Source organism: Rhinatrema bivittatum, chromosome 1 (genome assembly GCF_901001135.1).
Source record: "Rhinatrema bivittatum chromosome 1, aRhiBiv1.1, whole genome shotgun sequence".
Lineage (NCBI taxonomy): Eukaryota > Metazoa > Chordata > Amphibia > Gymnophiona > Rhinatrematidae > Rhinatrema > Rhinatrema bivittatum.
In genome coordinates this window covers 501,718,399-501,744,880 of record NC_042615.1, presented here as the reverse complement: position 1 = coordinate 501,744,880, position 26,482 = coordinate 501,718,399, and the positions used below count along the sequence as shown (strand labels likewise).

Genomic DNA, 26,482 nt, shown 5'->3' with positions numbered 1-26,482 from the left:
CAACAGTAAATTAGAATTGACTTAGTTTTTGTGTACTTGTCAGGTTCTTATAGCCTGGATTGGCCACTGTTGGAAACAGGATGTTGGGCTTGATGGACCCTTGGTCTGACCCAGTCTGGCATGTTACGTTCTTCTTATGTTGTTATGAGATTCAACCTGTAGCCGTGATGGATGATGGACAAGATCCACTGAACTGAATTTATAGCCAGCCACCGGTCCGCAAAGAAACAGAGCCTGTCCCCAACTGGTGGGTCCTCCAGTACAGGAAGTGTCGACTGGCTTATGCTCCCTCGAATACAGTCAAAACCTGTAGCGAGACTAGCCAGGGGCGCTGGCTGAGGCCTTGGACCCCACTGTTGTCAAGATCTGCCCCTGGCACTGGTCTGTTGTGACAGACAGCGAGGGGCAGGAAGGTAGTACTTCGTGGTCTGTAGAATGGCCTCCGCGACCCTGGCGAGGAGGATCTCTTAGGAGATGCTGGCAAAGCTGAGGCACCAGCTGATAACTGCTGGAGGGTCTCATGGTGATCATTCAGCTGTGCAACCGCCTCCTTGACCTTGTCACCAAACAGGTTATCCCCGGTGCAAGGTAAGTCAGCTAGCCGGTCCTGCACCCCTGGATAAAGGTCTGAGGCACGAAGCCGGGCAAGACTCCATGCAAAAATGCCAGCCGCTGCAATTCGGCCTGCCCTCTCAAAGACTTCGTAGGTAGCATGCAGTTCATGCTTCCCACACTCCAGGCCTTGCTGGACAAGCGCCAAAAGGGCCTCCCTCAGGCTGCTGCCCCAGGTCATCCGCAACCTCCTGGACATTCTTCCAGAGATTACGGGTATATTGGGTCAAATACAAAGGGTAGGAGGCAGTAGGGGCCACCAGCATGCAACCCTGAAACACTCTGACCCATAGCATCCCATGCTCGGCTGTCCTTGCCAGGAGGTGCTAAGGCATGGGTCTTCGACTTATCTGCCTTCTTTAGAACAGATTCAACTACCAGCGACTGGTGGGGACGTTGGCGCTTCTCAAACCCCATGGCCTGCTGTACGAGATACACCACATCAGCCTTCCGGTTCACCGGGGCCACAGAGAGGGAGTGCTCCAAGAGCCGAAGAAACAGCTCTCTGAAGATCTCATGAACAGGCATAGCCACAACCTCCTTTGGGGCATCCATGAACTGGAGAATCTCCAGCAACTTATGGCAGGCATTTTCCTCTCTCATAAGCTGAAAGGAAATGGCTTCAGTCATCGCCCAGATGAACCCCACGAAGGTCAAGTCCCCCGGCAGAGAACTGCGGCGCTCCTCCGAGGGGGAAAGGATCTGATGGAAGATCATTGGAATTCACTGATGAAGAGTCAGAGGTGTCCTTTGTCCCCAGGGGTCGTACGAGTTCCTCAGGCTCATCTTGGCACCCCAGAGATGTGGGCTGGGGAACACTGGGCACATCCCTGGGCAAAGGCACAGAGGGATCCAAGGGCATCGAGGAACCCGAATGCCCCAGCCCTGATCCTAGCAGCACCAGCCGGGGGGACAAGTGGACCCTGAAGCCCAGAGGGCATCGACGGGCCATCGGAGGAGGAGTTCCCCACGAGGACCAGCTCGGATGCCTTGCGTTTCGGTGCCTGACGGTCCATAAGGAATCGCAGGGCGCCAGTAATAACTGGGTCAGGAGGATACAGAGGAATACATCAAGATGGTCCAGCAACGGCTCCAGCCCTGGCACCTTAGGCGGTAACAGCGCAGGCACTGATCTCGAGAGCATCTGTGATAGCACCAGCATTGGGGAAGGTGCCAGCCCAGGTGACCAGAGCACTGGCTCCCTTTCACGCAAAGCACGCTCCACCACCAGGCGCACCTGACGTTCCAACTCTGCCTCAAAAGCCTCCAATGAAAGGGCAGGTTCAGAGGGGAGGGGCGAGGTTAACTCCTCCTTGGGGGCACACCAAGGAAGGTCAACGTCCTACACCAGAACTGGTGTGAACGGCCTCAGGCCACCAGCATCGAATGAGGATGGTGCTTCCTCTTGCGGTGGCCGCTTCAGGGGCAAGGCGACAAGCGCCACAGCCAGCCCGATCCTGGCATCATGTGCAGATGGAGACCGGTGACGGTACTTCCAAGTCCTCCCACAGTGCTCAGCTCGGTCTTTCCCCAGTACCGAGGAGGAGGAGGACGATCCTGAAGTCCACGACCTGGAAGAAGAGAGAGACTGGGCGATCCCTGGAGCCTTTTTCCCCAAATCAAAAACTTTCTCCCTCTTGTTTAGCCTGGCCAGATGGCCTTCTGGGGTCATTTGAGCACACAATTCGCTATAAGTTTACTGTGCCGGGCTCCATCGGATGATATCACCCACATGTGATATCACATGTGAAGACTACCATCCTGCTTGTCCTAGGAGAAACGCCTTTCTCCCAAGAGCATTCATGGCCCTTTGATCCTTCCCCCAGGGCTGCTAAGGAATGGGTCCGATTGTGCTTTGGCCTTCCTGAGAATGGATTCAACCACCACAGATTGGTGTGGCAGCTGATGCTTGTCAAATCCAAGAGACTTCTGAATGAGATAGATCATGTCTGCCTTCCTATTAATGGGAAGCACTGAGAGGGGGAGCTCCCACATCATCATTAACTCCAAAAGGATGTCGCCCACTGAGACTGCTATGATCTCCTTAGGAGGCTCCATATACTGGAGAACATCCAGCATCTTGTACCGGGTAACTTCATCCGTATGTAATTGAAAGGGGATGGCATCAGCCATTAACCAGACGAAACCTGCAAAGGAGAAGTCTTCCAATAGAGACTTCCTTCTGTCGTCAGGAGGAGACGGTTGTGAGGAGAAGCCTCCTGATGCAGAGTCTGAAACATTGGAAGTCATCACCCTAGGGGTTGTAAGGGCTCTCATCCTCACAATCAGACGGGTGGGGGGGCCCAGGGGTGCTCGGTTCCCAGCCAGCAATATGGGAACAGACTCAGCTGGCCATGATGACCCAAACTGCAAAGCCGATCCCGCCTCCAGGGAAGCTTCCTCCTCCAAGGAACCGGGGATGATTAACAGGTTGGCCGATGGCTGCCCCAATACCCGGCTGGATATCGACGTGGCCCCAGGCGCTGACACCAGTGGCCATGTCAGTAGCACTCCGATCAGCATGAGCAGGGATTTGAGCAGTGGCTCAATGATGTACAGTGCCAGCAGTACCCCGGCACAGAGGCCTCATACGCCTTCTCCATATGTCTCTCCAGCTCCTCCTCAAAGATCACCAATGTCAAGACTATCTGGGATCCAGAAGGCAGAACCAAATCCCCTTTGGAACCGAGAGGAGGATCAGTGGCAAACATCGGGACTAATGGAAACTGTGGCAAACCCCTGGAATCGATTGAGAACTGGCGCTCCTCTCTACAGGGGCCCTTCGACAGAATCACAGCTAAGGCTGGTGCATCCCCGTGCCCAGACTGTGCATAGATGGGGACCGATGCCGAAGCTTCTTAGGCTTCCCTCAATGCTCGGATTGGTCCTTTCCTGGTGCTGAAGCCGATAAACACGATGTCATGACCTGGAAAAGCAGGCAGGCAGGCAATGGCCTGTCTCCAGTGTCCCTGGAAGCAATCTATGTAGATGGAACAGATGGCCCTGCTGTCATTGATGGCTTGATATCCATCACTGCAGCTCAGAAGTCCCTCAGTGCCGATGGATCAGTCTTATCTGTCGTCATGGTGAACCTAGAAGATGTGGTAGACCTGACTGACAAACTTAAGAGTAGTAAATCACCTGGACCGGATGGTATACACCCCAGAGTTTTGAAGGAACTAAAAGGAAAATTAGTTTCTTACCTGATAATTTTCGTTCCTGTAGTACCAAGGATCAGTCCAGACTGCTGGGTTATGCCTCCCCTCCAGCAGATGGAGTCAGAGAAAAGCTGAAAAGCACCCCCTAGATATACCGGTGTGCCACCTGCGATCCCTCAGTATATGCGATATCAAAGCAGAAGAAACTAAATAAACATTTCCGCCAACAAACCCTTTGTGCTCTTTTTTTTTTGTTGTTTTTTTTTAAACCCACTGACCAGATCAAGCGGTAACCTCCTTGAATGACAGAAAACACAGTAGATTAGAATGCAACTCAAACAACTTACCGGTGAAATTAGGTAAACGCTTGTTAAGTAAAACCTGTACGAGCAGATCACTGCCACCAAAAACACGAGCGGACTCTCAGAAAACAGACTTGGGCGGGCGTCTGGTCTGATCCTTGGTACTACAGGAACGAAAATTATCAGGTAAGAAACTAATTTTCCTTTCCCTGTACGTACCAGGATCAGTCCAGACTGCTGGGATGTACCTGAGCCGCCTTAAATGGGGTGGGACCCCGAGAGTCCCGCTCGAATTACACTGCTCCCAAAAGACTCAGTTGACGGACCACGAACATCCAATCGATAATGCCTCGCAAATGTATGCAAGGATTTCCAAGTGGCCGCCCTGCAAATTTCCTGTGAAGAAACAAACTGGCTTTCAGCTCACGAAGTTGCCTGAGAACGTAGAGAGTGAGCCTAGAAGAGATGCGATTTCTGGCTTGATTCCTTCTTGTGCTTCTCTAGATAAAGGGTACTGACTACACTTAGGGCCCATATAACCTGCTTTTAATTGGATTTCCACAGAGTCTATACTCTGCACTTTACCATACGGATCTCTCTCATTTGCCCACACTGACTCAGGCATATTAGGGAATTATTCCTTTCTGTGTGTTAGATTGACAAACTGTCTAGCTAAATGTAGTGCTGAGGAGTTTGGTGCAAATAAGAGTTCTATTTCTAAGGCTTGTAACAAATCCCTTCCTAACAAATTTACTGGACAATGTGGAGCATACAAAAACTGACTCCTCACTTCTTTTCCTTATGAACACTACACCAAAAGAACAATAGCCTCAGCTATTGATGTCCCTCCGCAGTCGCCAAAAATGTATATATTACCTAACTTTGTACAGTGGCGCTTCTCTGCAGATATTTGAACACAAGGATTTTAGGAATGATTTAGTTGAGGCAAATATAAAATTTTTATTACATGGAGAGGAAGTGACGTCAGCGAACAAGCTGGCTGCCTGACTCGTGAGCTCCCGCACACTTCCCCAGCAAAAGCTACTTTTTCGCTGATACACCCAGTGCAAATCTTCTCAAAAACGCAGCGTTTCTCTATAATTAGCCTCGGTGATGGCAGCGAAACGAAAGTCCGTGGACTTTCAGAGCTTTTCGTACCAGAAGGCCGGGGGAGCTGCGACGGAGGCCCAACCGCGGGGCGCGGTTGCAGACGCACCCTCGGACTTGGCAGAGGTAGAGGATGAATTTCACATTTCCTCTGACGAGGCTCCTACTCGATCGGAGTTCCGAGAATGGTTTTGCAGCATCAGAGCCGATTTAAAAAGCTACAAAAAAGAAATCCGGGAAATGATGGAGGATTTCCGCGAGGAGTTAAATGCGGTGGGCCGCCGGGTCGATGAGCAAGAAGGCCGCATGGATGAGCAAACCGAGGTTACCAAACATCTTCAGGATGTGTGCACCGAGTTGCAGGGAGAAACAGCAACCATGCGGGCTAAAATGGCCGACCTGGAGAACAGGGCTCGACGGGGAAACCTGCGCTTTAGGGGCTTTCAGGAGACTCCTAACAATGCTGACTGTGAGCTGTTGATTGCCCGCTTTTGCACTCATCTGCTTCAAATTGGCAATCCAGATATTCAGATGGCAGAGACTGAGATCAAGCTGGACCGTGCGCATCGGGCGTTGCGTCCGCAGCGAGCCAATACTCCAAGGGACATCATTGTGTGTTTTCACAATTACTCTCAAAAGGAAAAAATAGCCAACGCAGCCCGCAAGCAGATGAAATGGATGTGGGAGGATCAGGAAATTTCTGTTTTTGCTGATCTCTCCCAAGCCACGCTGCAGAGCCGTTTTGAGTTCAGGGAGATCACGCAATTCCTCAGGAACGCGAATATTAAATATCGCTGGTTGCATCCCTTTGGGCTTATTTTCACTAGTGAAGGTAAGACAACGCAGCTGCACTCCGTGGCGGAGGCGACGATGCTCCTGAAGGAGAAAGGATTCCAGCCCACAGTCCAGGCGGACACTTCCACTCGACGGGCTAACATCCCTGGGCAACATCCGCGTTGGCAGCGAGCCACCACCAGGAACAGCAGATTGAAGAGGAATTCCGATGCTGCTAAACAAGCTCCTGGGAATACCTGAGGCGAACTCTCTAGACTTTATTTACTGGTTATTGTGTTGAAGCCACTGTTTTAGGCCTCGTTTTCTATGCTTGGGAATCTATTAGCCTACAAAGTATAGGGGTTTTCCTACGGTTTAAATGTTCAGCGTACGTTTCACGTTACTGTCACTGGGTTTATTCATCTTTTTGCATGGTTACTGGGAAGAGGGGAGCTCAGTTAGTTATAGTCTTCCTCCATGAGTATCAGGAGAATGGATCTACAAAGCGGTGTTTGTAGATCATTTAAAAGGGGGGGAGAGTTGGGGGAGAGGGGAGGGAACAGGGTGGGTAATGGGAGGGGTCAGCAACCACAACTACCAGCTCAATTATGGCAAGCGGGAGGAATTCCCGCTCATATAGGTATGCCGGTATGGAGGCCTGAGAGGCGGGCTTGGGTCCGACTGCTCCAAGCATTTGGGGGGGGGCCTTGATATGCTATTATGACTAATATACGTATAGCCTCTCTTAATGTTAAGGGGCTCAATACTTCTTATAAGAGGCGCCTCCTTTTCAGGGAGCTGGGTTACCTTAAGATTGATGTTGTCTTGGTCCAGGAGACGTACCTGCGGGCGCGTTACGAATCCTTAATGAAGTCTCCCTCATATCCGCACCAATTTTATGCTGCAAGCTCCAAGAATGCGAAGTATACGGGGGTGGGCATATTGCTTAGCCGGAATGTAGTTTTTGAGTGCCACAGTTGTATTAGAGACCCCATGGGACGCTACCTCATACTGGTAATTTCTATAGATGGGGTGGATTACACCTTAATGAACGTTTATGCCCCAAATAAGGATCAGGGATTATTCTTTGATCAGCTTAGCTCGCTTCTTTTGCTGCACTGTCGGGGTTATCTCTTGATGGGGGGTGATTTTAACGTGGTTAGAACACCTAAAATAGATGCCTCTAAAGGTTGTGTATCGACTCCCAATAGGCAGAGGGTTAAATTGCAAAATTTGATGGATATGTGGCAACTGATTGATATATGGCGGTTGCACTATCCCACTTCTCGAGTGTATACCTACTACTCTGCTGCACATCTCACGTACTCCAGAATAGATTATCTGTTCACAGATAAAGGACTATCGCATCATGTACTATCGTCCGATATCGCTCCAGTGGTATGGTCTGATCATGATGCGGCAGTTATAGACGTCACTCTTCAAGGCTATGATGCAGGGGTGCGCTTCTGGCGCCTTAACGAATCCTTATTACGGGAAGAGGACTATAATACGGCCCTTATTGATAATATCAAAAGCTTTTTTCAGCATAATATCGGGGAGGAGGTATCTGCGCCTACTGTTTGGGAAGCCTTCAAGGCCTACCTTCGAGGTCTGCTAATTTCTAGAGGCACCTATGTCAAAAGGCGAGATTCTCAGGCAGCGCAAGAACTAAGGGACGCTATAAAGAGTCTCTCTGCACAACATCAGGCTGGGGGTTCGAGGGCGGTTTTATTAAAACTAGAGAGAACCAGGGAGGACCTCACCCGGTTGGAGTCTAGGAAGATCACTCACTCCATGCTTTTGACTAAACAGGACCACTTTGAGGGGGGAAATAAAGCGGGAAAAAAGTTGGCCAATCAGTTGAAACGTGTACATTATCAAAATAATATAGCCAAGATTAAATCTGCTAATGATACAATATTTACCAATAATACGGCCATACGAAAAAGATTTTTAGAGTTTTACTCCCAATTATATGCGTCCAATACTGCTATTACACAAGCTAACGTGGATGGGTACTTGGATGGCGTATCGCTGCCCCGTCTATCACCTGAAGCTCAATCTGCTCTGGATGCAGAAATAACGGTAGCTGAAATTCTGGATAGCATTAATACTATGAAGGTGGGGAAGTCCCCAGGACCGGATGGCCTGACGGCCTACTTTTATAAGCAGTACGGCCCATATATTGTAGCCCATCTCCAAAAGGTATATAATTCCCTTAGACATGGTGCCACGCTGGGTCCCCAGGCGAATTTGGCAGGAATAACAGTGTTACCTAAGCCAGGGCGTGACCCCACAAGTTGTGGATCATATCGTCCCATTTCATTGATAAACCTGGATCTCAAGATTTTTGCGAAAATTTTAGCTGGCCGCCTGACCAACTATATCACCTCTCTTGTCCATCAGGATCAGGCTGGCTTTATCCCGGGTAGAATGGCCGGGGACAATGTCCGCAAATTGGTCGATTTGTTATGGATTGCCCATGAACGCAAGGATGATGCGCTTTTTCTATCCATGGACGCAGAAAAAGCGTTCGATATGGTGCATTGGCCATTCTTGTTTGGGGTTTTGCGACACATGGGATTTGGTCCGTACTTTTGTAACTGGTTGCATAAATTATATGATAAGCCACAAGCCTGCCTTAAAATCAATGGGGGGTATTCTGATAGTTTTGAAGTGGGCAGGGGTACGCGACAAGGGTGCCCTTTGTCGCCCATTCTTTTTGCCATTTTTTTAGAGCCCCTTGCTATTCAAATTCGTAGTAATCCCTCCATTCGTGGCCTGCTGGCGGGCGGTGCTCCCCGCAAACTTTGTTTATTTGCTGATGACATCATATTCACAATTAGGGATCCCCATGTTTCGTTGTCAGCAATTGAACAAGAAATACGGCATTTTAGCGAGGCCTCGGGCTATAAAGTCAACTGGGAGAAATCCGAAATATTGAATGTCACCTGTGCCCCAGCTGTGGTGCAATTTTTAAAACCGCTCCACCCCTTTCGTTGGACCAATCACAAACTCAAGTATCTGGGTATATATCTTACTAGTCACCCGAAGGATCTTTTTAGTTGTAATTATCCTCCTTTAATTAAGAAAATATTCTTTGATCTAGACACCTGGCACAGGTTACCCATTTTGTGGCTGGGACGAATAGCTACAGTCAAAATGAACGTGCTCCCCAAATTGCTATATTTATTTCAGTCCTTACCTGTTGCTGTTTCTACTGCAGCATTGAAATTATGGCAGAGACGAATTTTTAGTTTTATTTGGAGACGGCGTCCGCCACGGGTTAGTCGACAAGTGCTTTATCAATCCAAAATGGAAGGAGGACTCAGTGTCCCAAATTTTCAGTGGTACTATGCTGCTGGTCAAATTAGACCTATTATAGAGTGGCACGCAGAACGGGATCAGAAACACTGGGTAGTGATTGAACAACATAGGGCGCCGGGGATGAAATTGGCAGCTATGCCCTGGCAGCCATGTCGCACCTGGAAGGAGCATCAGGATTTATTGCCCACTACGAGACATACCTTGTCCTTGTGGTCTACCTGGAAAGCTAAACTAGTGGGCACTAAAACTTATTACCACTTGACCAGTTTATATCATAATATTGATTTTCAGCCGGGTGTTCCGACCTCGGCATTCCGGGCATGGAAGGACAGATCTATCACTAGATTGGAGCACTTATGGGGTGGAGATAAACTCATTTCTTATGCTTCACATCAAGAGTCTCTAGGCATGCCGGGTACGGAGTTCTTGGCATATAGGCAATTGGTCCATTTTTGTACTACTAGTGGTATTCCGGCGGATCTGTTGAGAGGGAAGACCTTATTTGAAGGCTTTTGCTCTACTCCACACAGGACGCGGGGCTTGTTATCTAGAATTTATAAACTACTGAATACTAGACTGTTGCCCAGTCCTAGTTATGCCAAGGCGTGGAGTGATGATCTTAAACGGGACATCCCCATATCTGATTGGGATCGCATATATCTTCAGATTAGTAAAGTCTCAGTCTCCGCATCCCTAGTAGAAAATGGTTATAAGCTTATGTACCGATGGTATGTAACGCCAGCTCGGTTGCGGAAAATGTCACCCAAGCATGATGGTTTATGTTGGAGAGGGTGCGCTGTTGAGGGGACGTTTTTACATATGTGGTGGGAGGGGGATTGTATTAAACCTCTCTGGCAGAAAGTGGAAGATTGGATTTCTGCTGTGCTTACTAATCCCACTTGCCTTTCAGTGGAAGGAGCGTTGTTGAATGACTTTGGTGAGGGGGAAGTTACGGCGCAGTTGGCTTTCAGTGTACAAGTGTGCATAGCTGCTAGGCTGGAAATTGCGCGCCTGTGGAAGAGTACAACCGGACCCAATCTGGCCGCAGTTCAGAGCAGAACCGATCATGTTTGTGCATTGAATAAGCTCACGGCAGAAAAGCATAAAAGAGTAAAATCCTTTCAACGCATTTGGACTCCCTATTTGCAGTGGAGGGCTTCACAATCCTCCCATTCCTCGAACTAGTGGTTTTCTTACACTCTCCTTGCCCGTTATTTCTCTGCACTGATATCAAAGGCTGTCACCTTTACCTGGACTGGCTAGTCTTCTCAGCATGGGCCGAGCCGTGCTTTTCTGTTCTTTTAGGCATCTTAGCTCGCTGTCTATCTCAATTTATCTGAGCTGATGATTCGGCATTCCATAGTACTAGTTGGTGGTTGTATGGGGTCTTGCACTTCTGACTTATTGTAGCAATCTATGTATGATGGGTTTTTTTGGGGGGGGAGGGGTTATATACTTTGAAAACACAGGGATGCATTGTATTCTTTGCTATCTGTTTTTTCTTGCCAACATTGTATTTTGTCTTTCAATGCATCAATAAAACTGTTCAATATAAAAAAATTTTTTTTATTACATATCCTTGGGAGAAACAGACAGCCTTCAGGCCATCAGGAACAGCCTGACCACATACAATGTATGTGGATGCGATTGCGGCCTTCAATCATCGAGCAATTTGCCTTGGATGCCTGAAGGCCCTTCTTGGGGCCATTCCACAACACGAAAAGGTGATCCGATCTTCGAAACTCATTAGTCACCTCCAAATACCTGAGGAGTACCCGGACATCTAAACGCTTCAAGTCCCTACTTTGAGTAGACTTAAGCTCCTCCTCCGAAAAGGAGGCAATTCCACCGTCTGATTAACATGAAAGACTGAAACCACCTTTGGCAAGAAGGAAGGTACTGTGCGTAAGGAGACTCCCGACTCCGAAATCCGCAAGAACGGTTCCCTACAAGAAAGAGCCTGCAGTTCCGAAACACGACGCGCTGACGAAATGGCCACTAGGAACACAGTCTTGAGAGTTAAATCCTTCAACGAGGACTTCTTAATGGGCTCAAAAGGTACCACACAGAGACCACGGAATACCAGGTTCAAGTTCCAGGAAGGACAGGGCACCCGCACCGGAGGGCGCAAGTTCCTAACTCCACGCAAAAAACGAGCAACATCTGGTGGCTCGCAAGAGAGAACCCTTCAACCTTACCTCTCAAGCAACCCAGAGCCGCTACCTGAACTCTAAGTGAACTATAGGGCAAACCTTTCTTCAAACCCTCCTGCAGGAACGTAAGGATATGCCCCACCGAAGACAGTCGTGGCGAGATCTTCAAGACACCACACCATGAGTCAAACACCTTTCATACTCTAGCATAAGTAAGCGTAGTCGAAGATCTACGCGCCCGAAGAAGAGTGGCAATGACCGCGTCCGGATAACCTTTTTTTCTCAACTGCCTCCGCTCATAAGCCAAGACGCCAGACAAAAGCGATCCGCCAGCTCGAAAAATACCGGACCCTGTCGAAGGAGATTCGGAAGATGACCTAATCGTAGTGGTCCATCCACTGCCAGATTGACGAGATCCACGAACCATGGACGCTGCGGCCACTCCAGAGCCACGAGAATCACTAGCCCCCGATGGGATTCTATGCGCCTCACTTTCCCCATCAGGGGCCACGGAGGAAACACATATAGGAGGATGTGAAGAGGCCATGGAAGCACCAGAGCACCCACGCCTTCCGAACCGTGCTCCCGCCTTTGGCTGAAGAACCGCGCCGCCTTTGCATTTAGCTGAGTCGCCATCAAGTCCAGGTGCGGGACCCTCCCAACGCTGGGTGATGAGATACATCGCCTTGGCCGACAGCTACCACTCCCCTGGGTCTAGGAGTTGCCAACTGAGGTAATCCGCCTGGACGTTGTCCACGCCTGCAATATGGGTGGCCGCGATGCGGGACAAATGACGTTTCGCTCAGGCCATCAACACAGATGCCTCGTCCACCACTGGACGACTTTTTGTGCCTCCTTGCCGATTGATATACGCCACCGTGGTTGCATTGTCCGACAGAACTCGCACCGCTCGACCGCGTAACATCGGGAGGAGGAGACGCAAAGCCAGCCGTACAGCCCTGGTCTCCAGATGATTGATGGACCAAGTGGCTTGGTGAGCAGACCACATTCTCTGCACCGCTCAGGACTGACAAACTGCCCCCCAGCCGGAGAGGCTGGCATCCGTCGTCACTACTATCCAAGACGGAGGCTCTAAGTCCACCCCTTGCAGAAGGTGGTCCGGAATTAGCCACCAAGTGAGACTGGAACGGGCCGGCTCCAGCAATGGTAACTCCAGGTCGTAATCCTCGGACCTGGGATCCCAACGAGAAAGAAGCGCTCTTTGTAAAGGCCGCATATGCGCAAACGCCCACGGTACCATCTCCAGAGTAGATACCATATGACCAATTACCTGTAAATAATCCCAGGCCATCAGGTTCCGCACCTGCGTCATCAGATTGATCATACGTTGACGTGGTAGAAAAACCTTGCCCACCAAGGTATCGAATCGGGCACCCAAGAACTCCAACTGTTGGGTCGGTTCCAGCCGGCTCTTCGCGAAGTTGACTACCCAACCTAACAACTGCAGTTGCTGTACCACCAGCCAAACCGCCCTTTTTCACAATGCTGCCGACTTCGCCCGGATGAGCCAATCGTCGAGATAGGGATGGACCAGTATTCGTTGATGGCGTAGGAAAGCTGCTACGACCACGAGAACCTTGGTGAACACTCTTGGAGCAGTCGCTAATCCGAACGGAAGGGCACAAAACTGGTAATGGTACCCTAACACCATGAACCTCAGGTATCTCTGATGACGCTCCCGGATTCCAATGTGAAGATACGCCTCGGTCAGATCCAAAGAAGCCAAAAATTCTCCCTTGTGGACGGTCGCAATAACAGACCGTAGCGTCTCCATGCGAAAACGAGGAACGCGCAAAGCCTTGTTTACGCGCTTTAAATCCAAGATCGGCCTGAACGTGCCCTCCTTCTTTGGAACCACGAAGTATATGGAATACCGGGGCCAGTCTTGCACTCGGCCGGTGGAACTGGCAATACCGCCCCCAGTGTCCGCAATCGGTCCAAGGTTTGGGCGATAACCCGCTGCTTTTCCGGAGGACCGCATGGCGATGTCATTAAAAGATCCCGGAGGGGACGAGCAAAATCCAACTCGTAACCGTGCAGGATCACATCAAGGACCCATTGATCTGAAGTTATCTTGACCCATTCCTCCCAAAAACGGGACAGCCGTCCTCCGATGCAAGGAAGAGAGGAATGGGTCTGCGCGCCTTCATTGCAAAGTCTTGTTGGGGGCAAAACCTTGCGAGGATCCCGAACGCTGAGGCCACCTGCCACGAAAGGAAGGAGTCCAGGATTGGGACCTTGTCGCCTGCTATTTTGGGGAAAAGGAACCACCCCTCCACATACAGAACCGCCGCTGACCCCGAAAATGAGCTCTGGAATTCCTGAAGGATCGAGCCTGACAGGGCTTATCCTCCGGCAACTTATAAACTTTATTTTCCCCTAGGTCCTTAATGAGCTGATCCAGCTCGTCCCCAAACAACAACTTACCCTTGAAGGGGAAAGAACCCAAACGTGCCTTAGAGGAGGCATCCGCCGACCAGCGACGGAGCCATAGCAGCCGCCTGGCGGAAACCGCAGACGACATAATGCGAGCCGAGGTCCGCAGCAAGTCATATAAAGCATCCGCTGTATAGGCGACCGCAGCCTTCACGCAGTTGGCTTGCTCTGCCTCGCCCGGAGGAAGCTCCTGTGTTGTAAGCAATTGCTGGACCCAGCGCAGATTGGCCCTCTGCACGAGACTGCTACAAGCTGCCGCCCGGACCCCTAATGCCGCAACCTCAAAGATGCGCTTCAATAAGATCTCCAACTTCCGATCTTGGAGATCCTTCAACGCAATCCCCCCCATGACTGAGATGGTAGTGTGTGACCGCCGAATCCACTGAGGGGTTCTTGAGAAGATCCAAGGTTTCCGCCGGCAGGGGATACAGCTTGTCCATAGCCCTGCTAACTCGCAAAGAGGCTTCTGGAAGGTCCCATTCCTTAGACACAATCTGAAAAACCTTGGGATGGAATGGGAAAGTTTGCTTGGGGGGGGGGGCCCACAGACCTGCCATAGCCACATCCCCCGTGGACATGTCAGCTTCCTGTTGCGGGACCGCAATTTCCAACTCCTTCAAGACATGAAGGATTAAAAAACTTAACTCGTCCCTACCAAACAATCTGAGCACCTGGGGTCATCTCCTTCCACAGCCCCCTGCCCGTCCGTGACATCCAACCCGGGTGCCCCCGGGGAGTCCGGAGCGAGGTCCGGCAACTCCGGACCTCCGGCTCCCCCCTGCGGACGAGGGCCGCAAGCCCCAGCTTTCCCCATATCTAAACTTGCCTTGGGGATCTTTGGTGGAGGGGGACCTTCCATCTCCAAACCAGCTTCTGCCTCTAAAAAGGCTTTGTGCATTAACAGCACAAACCACGGAGAAAAAGGAACCACTGACCTTTTTAAACTGTCCCCCGCGGGCTGGGAGGGAAGGGGGGGCCGATGCACCTCCGAATTGGGCGTGCTCTGTGGAGTTAAGGCAGGTGGTGAAGGAGGAGGGGAGACTTCCTCCTCAGATGCCGATTCCTCTGTCTGCCGCGTGGCCAAGATGGCCGCCGCCCCCCTGTCTACGGGAGGCAGGGCCGAAACTCGGGAAGCCTGAACTCGCCTTTGCCGCTCTGAAAAGGGGAGAAAGGATCCGCTGCGGGCAGCGCTCGGCCCCCGAGAGGGTCCCTCGTCCCCGGGAAGACATCGGGAGCAGAGACCCTCTCGGGAGAGTCGCGCCCCCACCCCCCACAGGCCGTGCAGGCCGAAGATCGTGGCATCTGGGGACCGGCCGGTGAAGCAGCAGGAAAAGCGCTCCAAAAATAATCAGGCAAGTACCCCTGTCAGCAATTGTGCGCCGGGTGAGCCAGCAACCCCTCCGGAGTCCTCAGTAGTAAACGTGGCAGGCCAGGGCTGTAACTGCAAGCACACTGCCTGTCCCCACAGGGCTTAAGTGCCTTTTTTTTTTTTTTCAAGAAAGAAAAAACCAAATTCAAGCGCCCTTCAGAGCCCGAAACCCTGGAATAGTGGAGGGAGGGTGACCGGCCCACCGGTAAGCTCTCCCCCAGCCTACTGAGACACACTAGCTCCGGGTCAGTCAGAGGGCAATGCCCTCTCTGCCTGCCAACCCACCTGCCTACATGCTGCGCTGTGAACACCACACAAAAACATTAAACATACAATTTTATTTTATTTATTTATTTTTTAAAGAATCCCCAATAAGGGAGAAACCAGTTGATCTAGCCAGTAAACAAAATTAAATTGGTTAAAACTGGAGATTCACAGACCACAAAACTAACCAGAACAGGACTGCAGGTTATGCCTCTCAATCTGCTGGAGTCGGAGAAAATACTGAGGAATCGCAGGTGGCACACCGGTATATCTAGGGGGTGCTTTTCAGCTTTTCTCCGACTCCATCTGCTGGAGAGGAGGCATAACCCAGCAGTCTGGACTGATCCTGGTACATACAGGGAAAAATGAAATTTCAGACCTATTAGTAAAATTTGTAACCTATCATTAAAATCATCCATTGTACCTGAAGACTGGAGGATAGCTAATGTAACCCCCATATTTAAAAAGGGCTCCAGGAGCGATCCGGGAAACTACAGACCGGTTAGCCTGACTTCAGTGTCAGGAAAAATAGTGGAAAGTGTTCTAAACATCAAAATCACAGAACATATAGAAAGACATGGTTTAATGGAACAAAGTCAGCATGGCTTTACCCAAGACAAGTCTTGCCTCACAAATCTGCTTCACTTTTTTGAGGGAGTTAATAAACATGTGGATAAAGGTGACCTGTTAGATGTAGTGTACTTGGATTTTCAGAAGGCATTGGATAAAGTTCCTCATGAGAGGTTTCTAGGAAAAATAAAAAGTCATGGGATAGGTGGCGATGTCCTTTTGTGGATTACAAACTGGCTAAAAGACAGGAAACAGAGAGTAGGATTAAATGGACAATTTTCTCAGTGGAAGGGAGTGGGCAGTGGAGTGCCTCAGGTATCTGTATTGGGACCCTTACTTTTCAATATATTTATAAATTATCTGGAAAGAAATACGACAAGTGAGGTAATCAAATCTGCGGATGATATAGAACTGTCAGAGTAGTTAAATCAAGAGCAGATTGTGATAAATTGCAGGAAGATCTTGTGAGGCTGGAAAACTGGGCATCAAAATGGCAGATGAAATTTAATGTGGATAAGTGCAAGGTGATGCATATAGGGAAAAATAACCCACGCTATAGTTACACAATGTTAGGTTCCATATTAGGTGCTACTACCCAAGAAAGAGATCTAGGTGTCATAGTGGATAACACATTGAAATAGTCGGTTCAGTGTGCTACGGCAGTCAAAAAAGCAAACAGAATGTTGGGAATTATTAGAAAGGGAATGGTGAATAAAACGGAAAATGTCACAATGCCTCTATAATCACTCCATGGTGAGACCGCACCTTGAATACGGTGTACAATTCTGGTCGCCGCATCTCAAAAAAGATAATTGCGATGGAGAAGGTTCAGAGAAGGGCTACCAAAATGATAAGGGGAATGGAGCAGCTCCCCTATGAGGAAAGACTAAAGAGGTTAGGACTTTTCAGCTTGGAGAAGAGACGGCTGAGGGGGGATATGATAGAGGTGTTTAAGATCATGAGAGGTCTAGAATGGGAGATGTGAATCGGTTTTTTACTCTTTCGGATAATAGAAAGGCTAGAGGGCACTCCATGAAGTTAGCATGTGGCACATTTAAAACTAATCTGAGAAAGTTCTTTTTCACTCAACGCACAATTAAACTCTGGAATTTGTTGCCAGAAGATGTGGTTAGTGCAGTTAGTATAGCTGTGTTTAAGAAAGGATTGGATAAGTTCTTGGAGGAGAAGTCCATTACCTACTATTAATTAAGTTGACTTAGATAATAACCACCGCTATTACTAGCAACTGTAACATGGAATAGACTTAGTTTTTGGGGTACTTGCCAGGTTCTTATGGCCTGGATTGGCCACTGTTGGAAACAGGATGCTGGGCTTGATGGACCCTTGGTCTGACCCAGTATGGCATGTTCTTATGTTCTTATTCTTATGTTCTTATCTGGTCCGAAGAGGCGCTCCATCTTATCAAACAGTATCTTACGCTTAGGGGTCATCCAATCTTCAGGTACTGTAGCTGATTTTATTGATAGTATACAGATTACTAACAGTAAGTCTGCAATTTCATTTTTTTTAATTCTTTCAGCACTCTGGGATCTATACCATCTGGTCCAGGTGATTTGTTATTCTTTGGTTTATCAATTTGCCCTAATACATTTTCCAAGTTCACTGAAATTTGTTTCAGTTCCTCTGAATCTTCACCTTTAAATATCACTTCTAGCATGCCTTACATCTTCCTCAGTAAAGACGGAAGCAAAGAATTCATTTAATTTCTCCACTATGGCCTTGTCCTCCCTTAGTGCCCCTTTTACCCTTCGATCATTTAATGTTCCAACTAACTCCCTCCGAAAAGCCTGATAGGGATACGAAGATCAGAACTAAAAGGGGAAGGAAGAGCTATGACATGCTCACCTAGGAGCATGAGGGGCCATGGGGATAGAAACAATGATTATTCATTAACAGGAGGTGCGCAGTCTCAATTGCACAGATGCCTGGACAACAGTCAGTGCTCTCCCTTCTATACCTGGGATAGAGGAAGGGCTATAAACTAGAAATACCTTTCCAGTCCATAAAATGCCTTGAATACAGTGCAAGGGATGCTATGCCTCCTAATTCCTCTCACTTCAAAAATCTAGGTAGAGTCATGTATAAACCAACTCCCCAAACCTTCCTCACTACCTCTCAAGGTAGCCTGAATCAATACATTTTTACAATACATTTTTCTCAGTCACAAAATCTCAAGTAGCTTTAAGATGTGCTGTTCTGTCTTAAAGACAGAAAGACACTGCTTAAAGATGTTGACTGACCTGTGTCACCCCCTGCTGCCCATGAGCTGCTGCAAGTTTCGGCACGGCAGTGATGATCTTAGCTGGCGTCCCTGTGCTGGAAGTCACCATTTTGGTGGTGTAGATAGTGATGGGAGACTTGATTCCAGTGCTGCTCGTTACTCCTGAGAATAAAGAAAAAAAGAGGAAGTGTTAGAGGAAATAAAAATTAAAAAGAAAAAAAAAGTTTCTCTTCAATGGTTTAGAGGATTCACGCTGATGATTTGTGAAGTTGGTAATTAAAAAGGAAAATTGGTTCTTACCTGCTAATTGTCATTCCTGTAGTACCACAGAGCAGTCCAGACTCCTAGATTTTGCCTCCCCTCCAGCAGATGGAGACAGAGAAAGTTTTACTGACACTGCCATTTAACACAAGGTGCCACCTGCAGTCCCTCAGTTCTGATCTGTACCCAAGCCCAAAAATAGAAACAAATATCAAATAACATCCCTTGAACAAGCAGTGGGAAGTGGAAAACTGGAACAGATAACTGTGACCACACACAACCCTGTTTAGGACTAACAAAACCTGTGCCTTTCTTCAGAGTAATTACAAAAAACAAATCGAGTGGACTCTCCTAATCTCCCTTTCCTCCAGTGGGCGGGACTCTGGACTGATCTATGGTACCTACAGGAATGAAAATTAGCAGGTAAGAACCAATTTTCCTTTCCTTGTACATTCCCAGATCAGTCCCGACACCTGAAAGGTACCAAAGCTTCCCTAGACGGGGTGGGACTGACAGTCCCACTCAAACACTTTCACCAAAGCCCATGGCTTTTGGAGCCTGGATATCCAAACAGTAGTAACTAGCAAAGTGTGTAATGATTTCAGAGTAGCTGCCTTGCAGATCTCTTGCGGCGAAACTTGCTGACACTCAGCCCAGGAGGCCACCAGGGAACGGGTAGAATGTGCCCTCAGCCCCTCCAGGATAGGGCAACCCTGACAGATATTCGCAGAGCTAATAGCCTCTTTCAACCACCTTACAATCGTGGCTCCTGACGCTTTATGCCCCTTTTTTGCACTACTCCAAAGCACAAAAAGATGATCTGACAAGCTGAAGCCGTTGGTGACCTTCAAGTGCTGTAGCAATGCATGCTTCATGTCCAAACGACGCAACTCTCTTGCCTGAGGCGCCGAAGGATCCACAGTTGGGAAGGACGGGAACCCCATTGACTGATTTAAGTTGAACAACAACCGTTCTCAAGGAAACCCCCGATTCCAAAAATCTCAGAAAGAGCTCCCTACAAGACTAGGCCTGAAGCTCTGAGATCCGCCAAACCAAACAAATTGCCACTAAGAAAACCACCTTCAAAGTGAGATCCTTCATAGTCGTTCATCTCAGAGGTTTGAACAGGACCACACACATGCTCTTAAGTACTATGTTATGGCTCCAGGAGGGACAAGGCTTCCAAACTGGAGGACGCAATTGTTTTGCTCTCCGGAGAAAATGCACCACATCCAGGAGGGTAGCTAAGGAAGAGCCCTGAACTTTACCTCGAAGATAGCCTAGGGCTGCCACCTGAACCCGGAGGGAATTAAAGGATAAACCCTTTACCAAACTGTTTTGCAGAAAAGTGAGAATATGAACCACCGAGGCTCACATAGGATTTACTCCTTCCTCCGTGCACCAGGCCTCAAAAATTCTTCATAACCTCACATATGCTAAGGAGGTGGAAGTCTTCCTAGACTAAGAGAGTAGTGATGACCCCTTCTGAGTAACCTTTCTCTCTCTCAAACACTGCCTCTCAAAAGTCAAGCTGCTAGACAAAAGCGATCTGAAAATATGGGATCTTGATGCAGGAGATTCAGCAGATGAGCTAGCCACACCGGAGCACCCACGGCTATGTTGATTAAGTCTGCAAACCGCGGATGCTTCGGCCACTCTGGCGCCAAGAGGATCATATCGCCTGGATGAACCTCTACACATCGCAAGATCGTGCCCACCAGCAGCCAAGGCGGAAACACATATGTCAGGACATTTGTCAGCCAAGGTAGAACTAAGGCATCTAACTCCCTCCGCTCCTTGTTCTCTCTTTCGACTGAAGAACCGCAGGGCCTTGACATTTCAATGAGTCACCATTGGAGAAATTACTTACCTGATAATTTCGTTTTCTTTAGTGTAGACAGATGGACTCAGGACCAATGGGTACAGTGTGCTCCTGATAGCAGTTGGAGACAGATCAGATTTCAATCTGACGTCAGCCCAAGTAGCATGAATCGCAACCATACAATATAAATCACCGAGTACAACAAGGATCTGCCCTCTCCTCTACTCTCTTTAATATTTATATCCTCCCTCTTTGTCACCTACTGACAGAACTTGGCCTTATGTACTTCATCTATGCAGATGATGTACAAATTATCATCCCCATCACCGACTCCCTTAATGATGCCCTTAAAACATGGGATACTGCTCTCACCGCCATTAGTAAGCTCCTTACTAGCATCAATCTGGCCATTAACCACAGAATCACAAAAACACAATTGCTGCCACTGTTAAAAACCTTGGAGTCACATTAGACAACCACCTTAATTTTAAAAAACATATCAACAATATTAAAGATGGGTTCTTCAAGCTACACACTCTAAAAAAAATTAAGACCATTACTCTACCAACACGATTTCCGTTCTGTACTGCAATCCCTCATTTTTTCAAAAGTTGATTATTGTAATGCCCTTCTCCTAGGCCTACCAAAAACTACCATTCTACCACTACAAATGCTTCAGAATGCAGCAGCACGCATTCTCACCAACACCAGAAAATCGGAACATATTACTCCCATACTCAGAGATCTGCACTGGCTCCCCATTGCGCAGAGAATCATGTTCAAAACCTTCTCTCTAATACACAAGACCCTACACAATGAAAACATGACATGGTTCAATAATGAACTTTACTTCCACAAACACTCCAGAACCCCTAGAATACAACATGCAGCCATCCTACACACCCCCACACATAAAACCACTTGGTTAACTTGATTAACTTGAATGGTTGATGTGGTTGTAGCTGGATAACTCCAGTGTACTCATCCGAAAAACGCTGATACCCAGTAGGTATGGGTGTCCTAATTAGGGGAAAGTTGGCTTACCCGTGTTTGTCTTGTTCTCGGGGGATTGTCCCAGAGGGTTCCGTGATTGTCGGCAGCCTTGGGCGGGATGCTGAGTCCATCTGTCTACACCAAGGAAAATGAAATTATCAGGTAAGTAATTTCTCCATTTCCTAGCGTGTAGCAGATGGACTCAGGACCAATGGGATGTACAAAAGCTACTCCTGAACCGGTTGGGAGGCTGCCCGTGGCCCACTTAGTATGCCCTTGCGAATGCTGTGTCCTCCCGAGCCTGAACATCCAGGCGATAGAACCTAGAGAACGTATGAATGGAGGACCATGTCGAAGCCAGACAGATCTCGGCAGGTGACAGCATCTTGGTTTCCGCCCAGGACACTGCCTGGGCTCTAGTGGAATGGGCCTTGACTTGCAGAGGTGGAGACTTGCCTGCCTCTACATAGGCCGCCTTGATAACTTCTTTGATCCAGCGGGTTAGGGTTGCCTGTGAGGTTGCTTCCCCTTGTTTCTTCCCGCTGTGAAGGACGAAGAGGTGGTCCGTCTTTCGTACAGATTCCGACTTTTCCAGGTATCGGATTAGGAATCTGCCGACGTTAAGATGGCGAAGGCGGTGAGATTCCTCAGAGTTCTTATGCTCGTCTGGCGATGGTAGCGAGATGGTTTGGTTTAGATGGAAGTGAGAAACCACTGTTGGTAGGAAGGAGGGGACTGTACGTAGCTGTATGGATCCCGGTGTGAACCTGAGGAACGGTTCTCGACAGGGACAGTGCTTGGAGCTCGGAGATGCGACGGGCCGAACAGACTGCCACTAGAAATGCAGTCTTCAAAGTTAGTAGTCAGAGGGACAGGCCGCGGGTGGGTCTGAAGGAAGCTCCTGCTAGGAAATCTAAGACTAGATTGAGATTCCATAAGGGTACCGGCCACTTTACGGGTGGTTGGATCTGCTTGATCCCTTTTCAGGAAGCAGGAGACATCCGGGTGAGAGGCTAGGCTTCCGCCCTCCACCTTGGCTCTGTAGCAGGCCAACGCGGCCACCTGTACTTTGATGGAGTTAAAGGATAACTCCCTTCTGTAGGCCGTTCTGCAGGAATTCCAGAATCATGGGGATTTTGACTGTTCGCGGGGGGATGTCGCGGTCTTCACACCAGGTTTCGAATATTCTCCATATTCGTATGTAGGTTAGAGATGTGGAAAACTTGCGTGCTCGGAGTAGAGTGTGAATCACCGCCCCCGAGTATCCACTCTTCTTCAGTCGTGTCCACTCAATGGTCAGACCATAAGAGAGAATCGAGTTGGGTCTTCGTGGAGGATCAGGCCTTGTTGGAGCAATCCCTGTGTGGAGGTAGAGGGAGAGAGCTGCTGTCAGTAGTCTTTACATGTCTGCGTACCATGGCCTTCTTGGCCAGTCCGGAGCCACCAGAAGTACTGGTCCCCTGTGGTGTTCTATCCTACGGATGACCCCGCCCAGTAGTGGCCACAGAAGAAAGGCCTATAGCAAGACTTCCTGTGGCCAGATTTGGACGAGGACATCGATCCCTTGGGATTGTGGGTCCCGTCTGCGACTGAAGATGTCGGGAACTTGGGAGTTGGACCGGGTTGCATGAGGTCCATGGCTGGTGTTCCCCAGCAGTTTACTATCAACTGGAAGGCTGTGGCAGATAGCCTGCATTCCCTGGGTCTAGACTTTTCTCTGCTGAGGCAGTCTGCAGTGATGTTCTCTTTTCCCAAGATATGGGCGGCTGATATCTCTTGTAGGTTTGATTCCGCCCACTCCATTAGGGGTTCTATTTCCAGGGACACCTGTTGGCTTCTGGTTCCTCCCTGTCGGTTGATGTAGGCCACTGTTGTGGCATTGTCCGACATGACTGACCAATTCGCCCCGGAGTCTATGACTGAACCGCAGGCAGGCTAGCCTGACTGCCTGTGCTTCTAGTCGGTTGATGTTCCATCCTGACTCTTCCTTGTCCCATTGCCCCTGGGTGGTCAGTTCTTGGCAGTGGGCTCCCCACCCTCGTAGAATCGCAGGATCCAGGTCGGTGGGGATAGCCTTACTCCCTTGCTCAGATCATCTTCTTGTAGCCACCATTGTAGCTGGGTTCGAACCTCCTTCAGGAGCTGTAGTTGAACGAAGTAGTTCTGGGACATCGGATTCCATCGTGACAGCAAGGAATGCTGTAGGGGCTGCAGGTGCGCTCTTGCCCATGGGACCACTTCCCATGTGGATGTCATGAGGCCGAGGACTTGGAGTTAGTCCCACACACCTTGGGGCGAAGACTGATTAACAGGTTTCGCAACTGGTTCATCAGCTTTGTTCTCCTTGTAGGAGTCAAAATAACCTTGTCTTGTCTGGTGTCGAACCTGACTCCCAGGTATTCCAGAGATTGGGAGGGCTGCAGACAGCTCTTGTTTGTGTTGACCATCCACCCGAAGTTCTCCAGTAGAGTTTTGACACTGTTTGTTACCTGATGGCTTTCCTCTGGGGATTTTGCTCTGATCAGCTAATCGTCCAGATATGGGTGTAGGAGGATTCCTTCTTTCCGCAGTGTCGCCGCCACTACAACCATGATTTTGGTGAACGTTTGGCCAGCTGTGGCTAGCCAGAAGGGTAGTGCCCGGAAATGATAGTGGTGGTCCAGGAACACGAAGCGTAGAAAACGCTGATGCTCATGGTTGTCCAGGATGTGCAGGTAGGCTTCTGACAGATCCAGGGATGTAAGGAATTCTCCCAGCTGTATCGCTCTTATGTCTGAGCATAGGGTTTCCATGCGGAAGCGAGGTACCTTCAGGTGATGGTTGACAGACTTGATATCCAGGATGGGTTGGAACGTACCCTCTTTCTTGGGAACGATAAAATAGATGGAATAGTGCCCAGTATTTTGCTGTTGCATGGGCACCGGTGTATGGCCTTTAAGGCAAGCAATTTGGTCAGCATGTTTTCCCCTGCCCTCCTTTTGGAGAGGTCATGGCAGGGAGATTTCACAAATTTGTCCGGAGGAATGTTGTGGAAGTCCAGATAATATTCCCCTCGAATGATGGTTAGGACCCACTTGTCCGAAGTTATCTCGACCCATCTTTGATAGAATAGGGCAAGTCTGCCCCCTATGGCTTCTTCCTGTGGATGGGCTGGCCGATTTTCATTGTGGGGTGCTGCTAGGGCCTGGGCCAGAGCCGGCTCCCCTTCTGCTGTGTTTGTTCCGAAAGGACTGGCCCCTGCCTGCGGGGCAAGATGCTTGATATGTATTTTTGTATGGTTTGAAGCGCTGTGATCCCCTGCCCTTAGATGTTCGGGGGAGGGAGGGGCGCTGGCTTCTCTTGTTCTTGTCCTCCGGTAGCCGCGGTACTGGGGATTCGCCCCATTTGTCAGCTAACTTTTCCAGTTCGCTTCCGAACAGGAGAGTTCCCTTAAAGGGCATTCTCGTGAGTCTAGTCTTGGAAGTCCCGTCGGCTGACCAGCTTCGGAGCCAGAGTTGCCTTTTGGCTGCCACCACGGACAAGACGCCTCTGGCTGCAGTGCGCACCAGGTCGGAGGTCGCATCCGTGAAGAATGATACTCCTGATTCTAGTGCTTCGACAGGTGTGGTGGCGTTCCTGATCTTTGATAAACAGGCACGTGTCACCACGGCGCAGCAGGCCACAATCTGTAGCGACATAGCTGATATGTCGAATGACCGAGTATGGATTCCAGACGTCTGTCCTGGGAATCCTTGAATGCCGCTCCTCCCTCGACTGGGATGGTAGTGCACTTAGTGACCGTGCAGACCATGGCATCCACTTTGGGGAATGCCAGGAGATCTTTTGCCGCAGGGTCTAAGGGGTACGTGACTGCCAGGGTCCGCCCCCCTTTGAACGTGGCCTCCGGAGAGTCCCATTCCAGGTCAATTAGCTGTTGGACAGCTTGCAGCAAAGGGAAATGGTGGGAGGCCTGATGTAGTCCCTCGAGGAGGGGGTTCGTCTTTGGTTTCCCTGTAGCACTTGTGCCTGGGATAGCAAGCTCTTTCAAGCTGTCTGCCACGAGGTCCGAAAGCTCGTCTTTGGCGAAGAACCGCCTCATGGTTCAGTAGGGTTCCGTTCCTGGAGGGATTTCTCCTTCCTCCAGGGAGTCTTCATCCTCATCCGAGGTGTCCATGTACCCAAAGCTGGGGCTTTGGGGTGGGCAAGGCACTTCTCTGGGTTTAGAGGCTCCCGGGACGTTAGGGTCCTCTGGGGAAGGCTGTGGCTGTGTCAATGTAGGCACCGGTTGCATGTGGACAAAGGTATGTAGGCCTTTGAAGAATTCTACCCAGGAGAAATATGCTGGGTCTAAATTGAGAGGCACTGCGTCCCCAGGAAGCCCTGTTTCAGGGAGGCTCCCGCTGTGAGTAGCGAGGTCCGGTGTACTGTCGGTAGAACCGGATCCCCGTATTGGCTGGGGAGGACCTTGGACTGGATCACCCAGGGCCTCATCGCACTGTATGCACAAGGCTGTGGCCTCTTCGTGCTGCGCCGCTCTAATGTGGCATGCTGGGCAGAGGCCCTGGGCCTTAAGCTTCTTGTCCGGTAATGCCATGGTTTGTGTGTGCCGAAAGAAACTCCTGTTTATGCGTTAAAGCGTACGCCGGGAGGCTGAGATATGCACTCCAGGTGCGCCGAAGTTGTGAGTGTAGGTCTGATGCGCGCGCAGAGAGATGCGCGCGCTGCTCTGCGCACGGGGTTTTACTTATGCACCCGGCACAGTTGAGCGCGTGGCTGAGCGCCCAGCGCCCTTGCCCGCATCGCTGAATATATGCGCGCGCCGGTGTGCGCATAAGTTATTTTGTGCGCACAGCTCGCCTCTGTGCGCACAGAACGATCAGCGGACAGGGCGGCTATCAAATGGAAATGGCGACGGCAACCACATGGGCAATATGGCGACCACCTCGGAGGGTCTCCACGAGGGAGGGCCCTCGTATGGAACCGGGGTCTAGCCCTGGTAGGGCTGATCAACCCGGTAGCACTTACGCCGGCTGGCTATCTGTGCGACTATTTGAGCCTCGGAGACCGAAGACTTAAGAATTTTTCTATCTTA

At 49.6% G+C, this 26,482-nt stretch overlaps 1 protein-coding gene across 1 annotated transcript in view; it reads right to left on the bottom strand.

Moving 5' to 3' along the window:
- Positions 1-26,482, bottom strand: part of HCFC1 (host cell factor C1) — a 465,140-nt gene that overhangs the window by 205,968 nt on the left and 232,690 nt on the right. Inside the window, exon 14 of the mRNA XM_029609928.1 lies at positions 18,351-18,497. Coding sequence (XP_029465788.1) covers positions 18,351-18,497 — 147 coding nt within the window. The remainder of the gene's footprint in view (positions 1-18,350; positions 18,498-26,482) is intronic.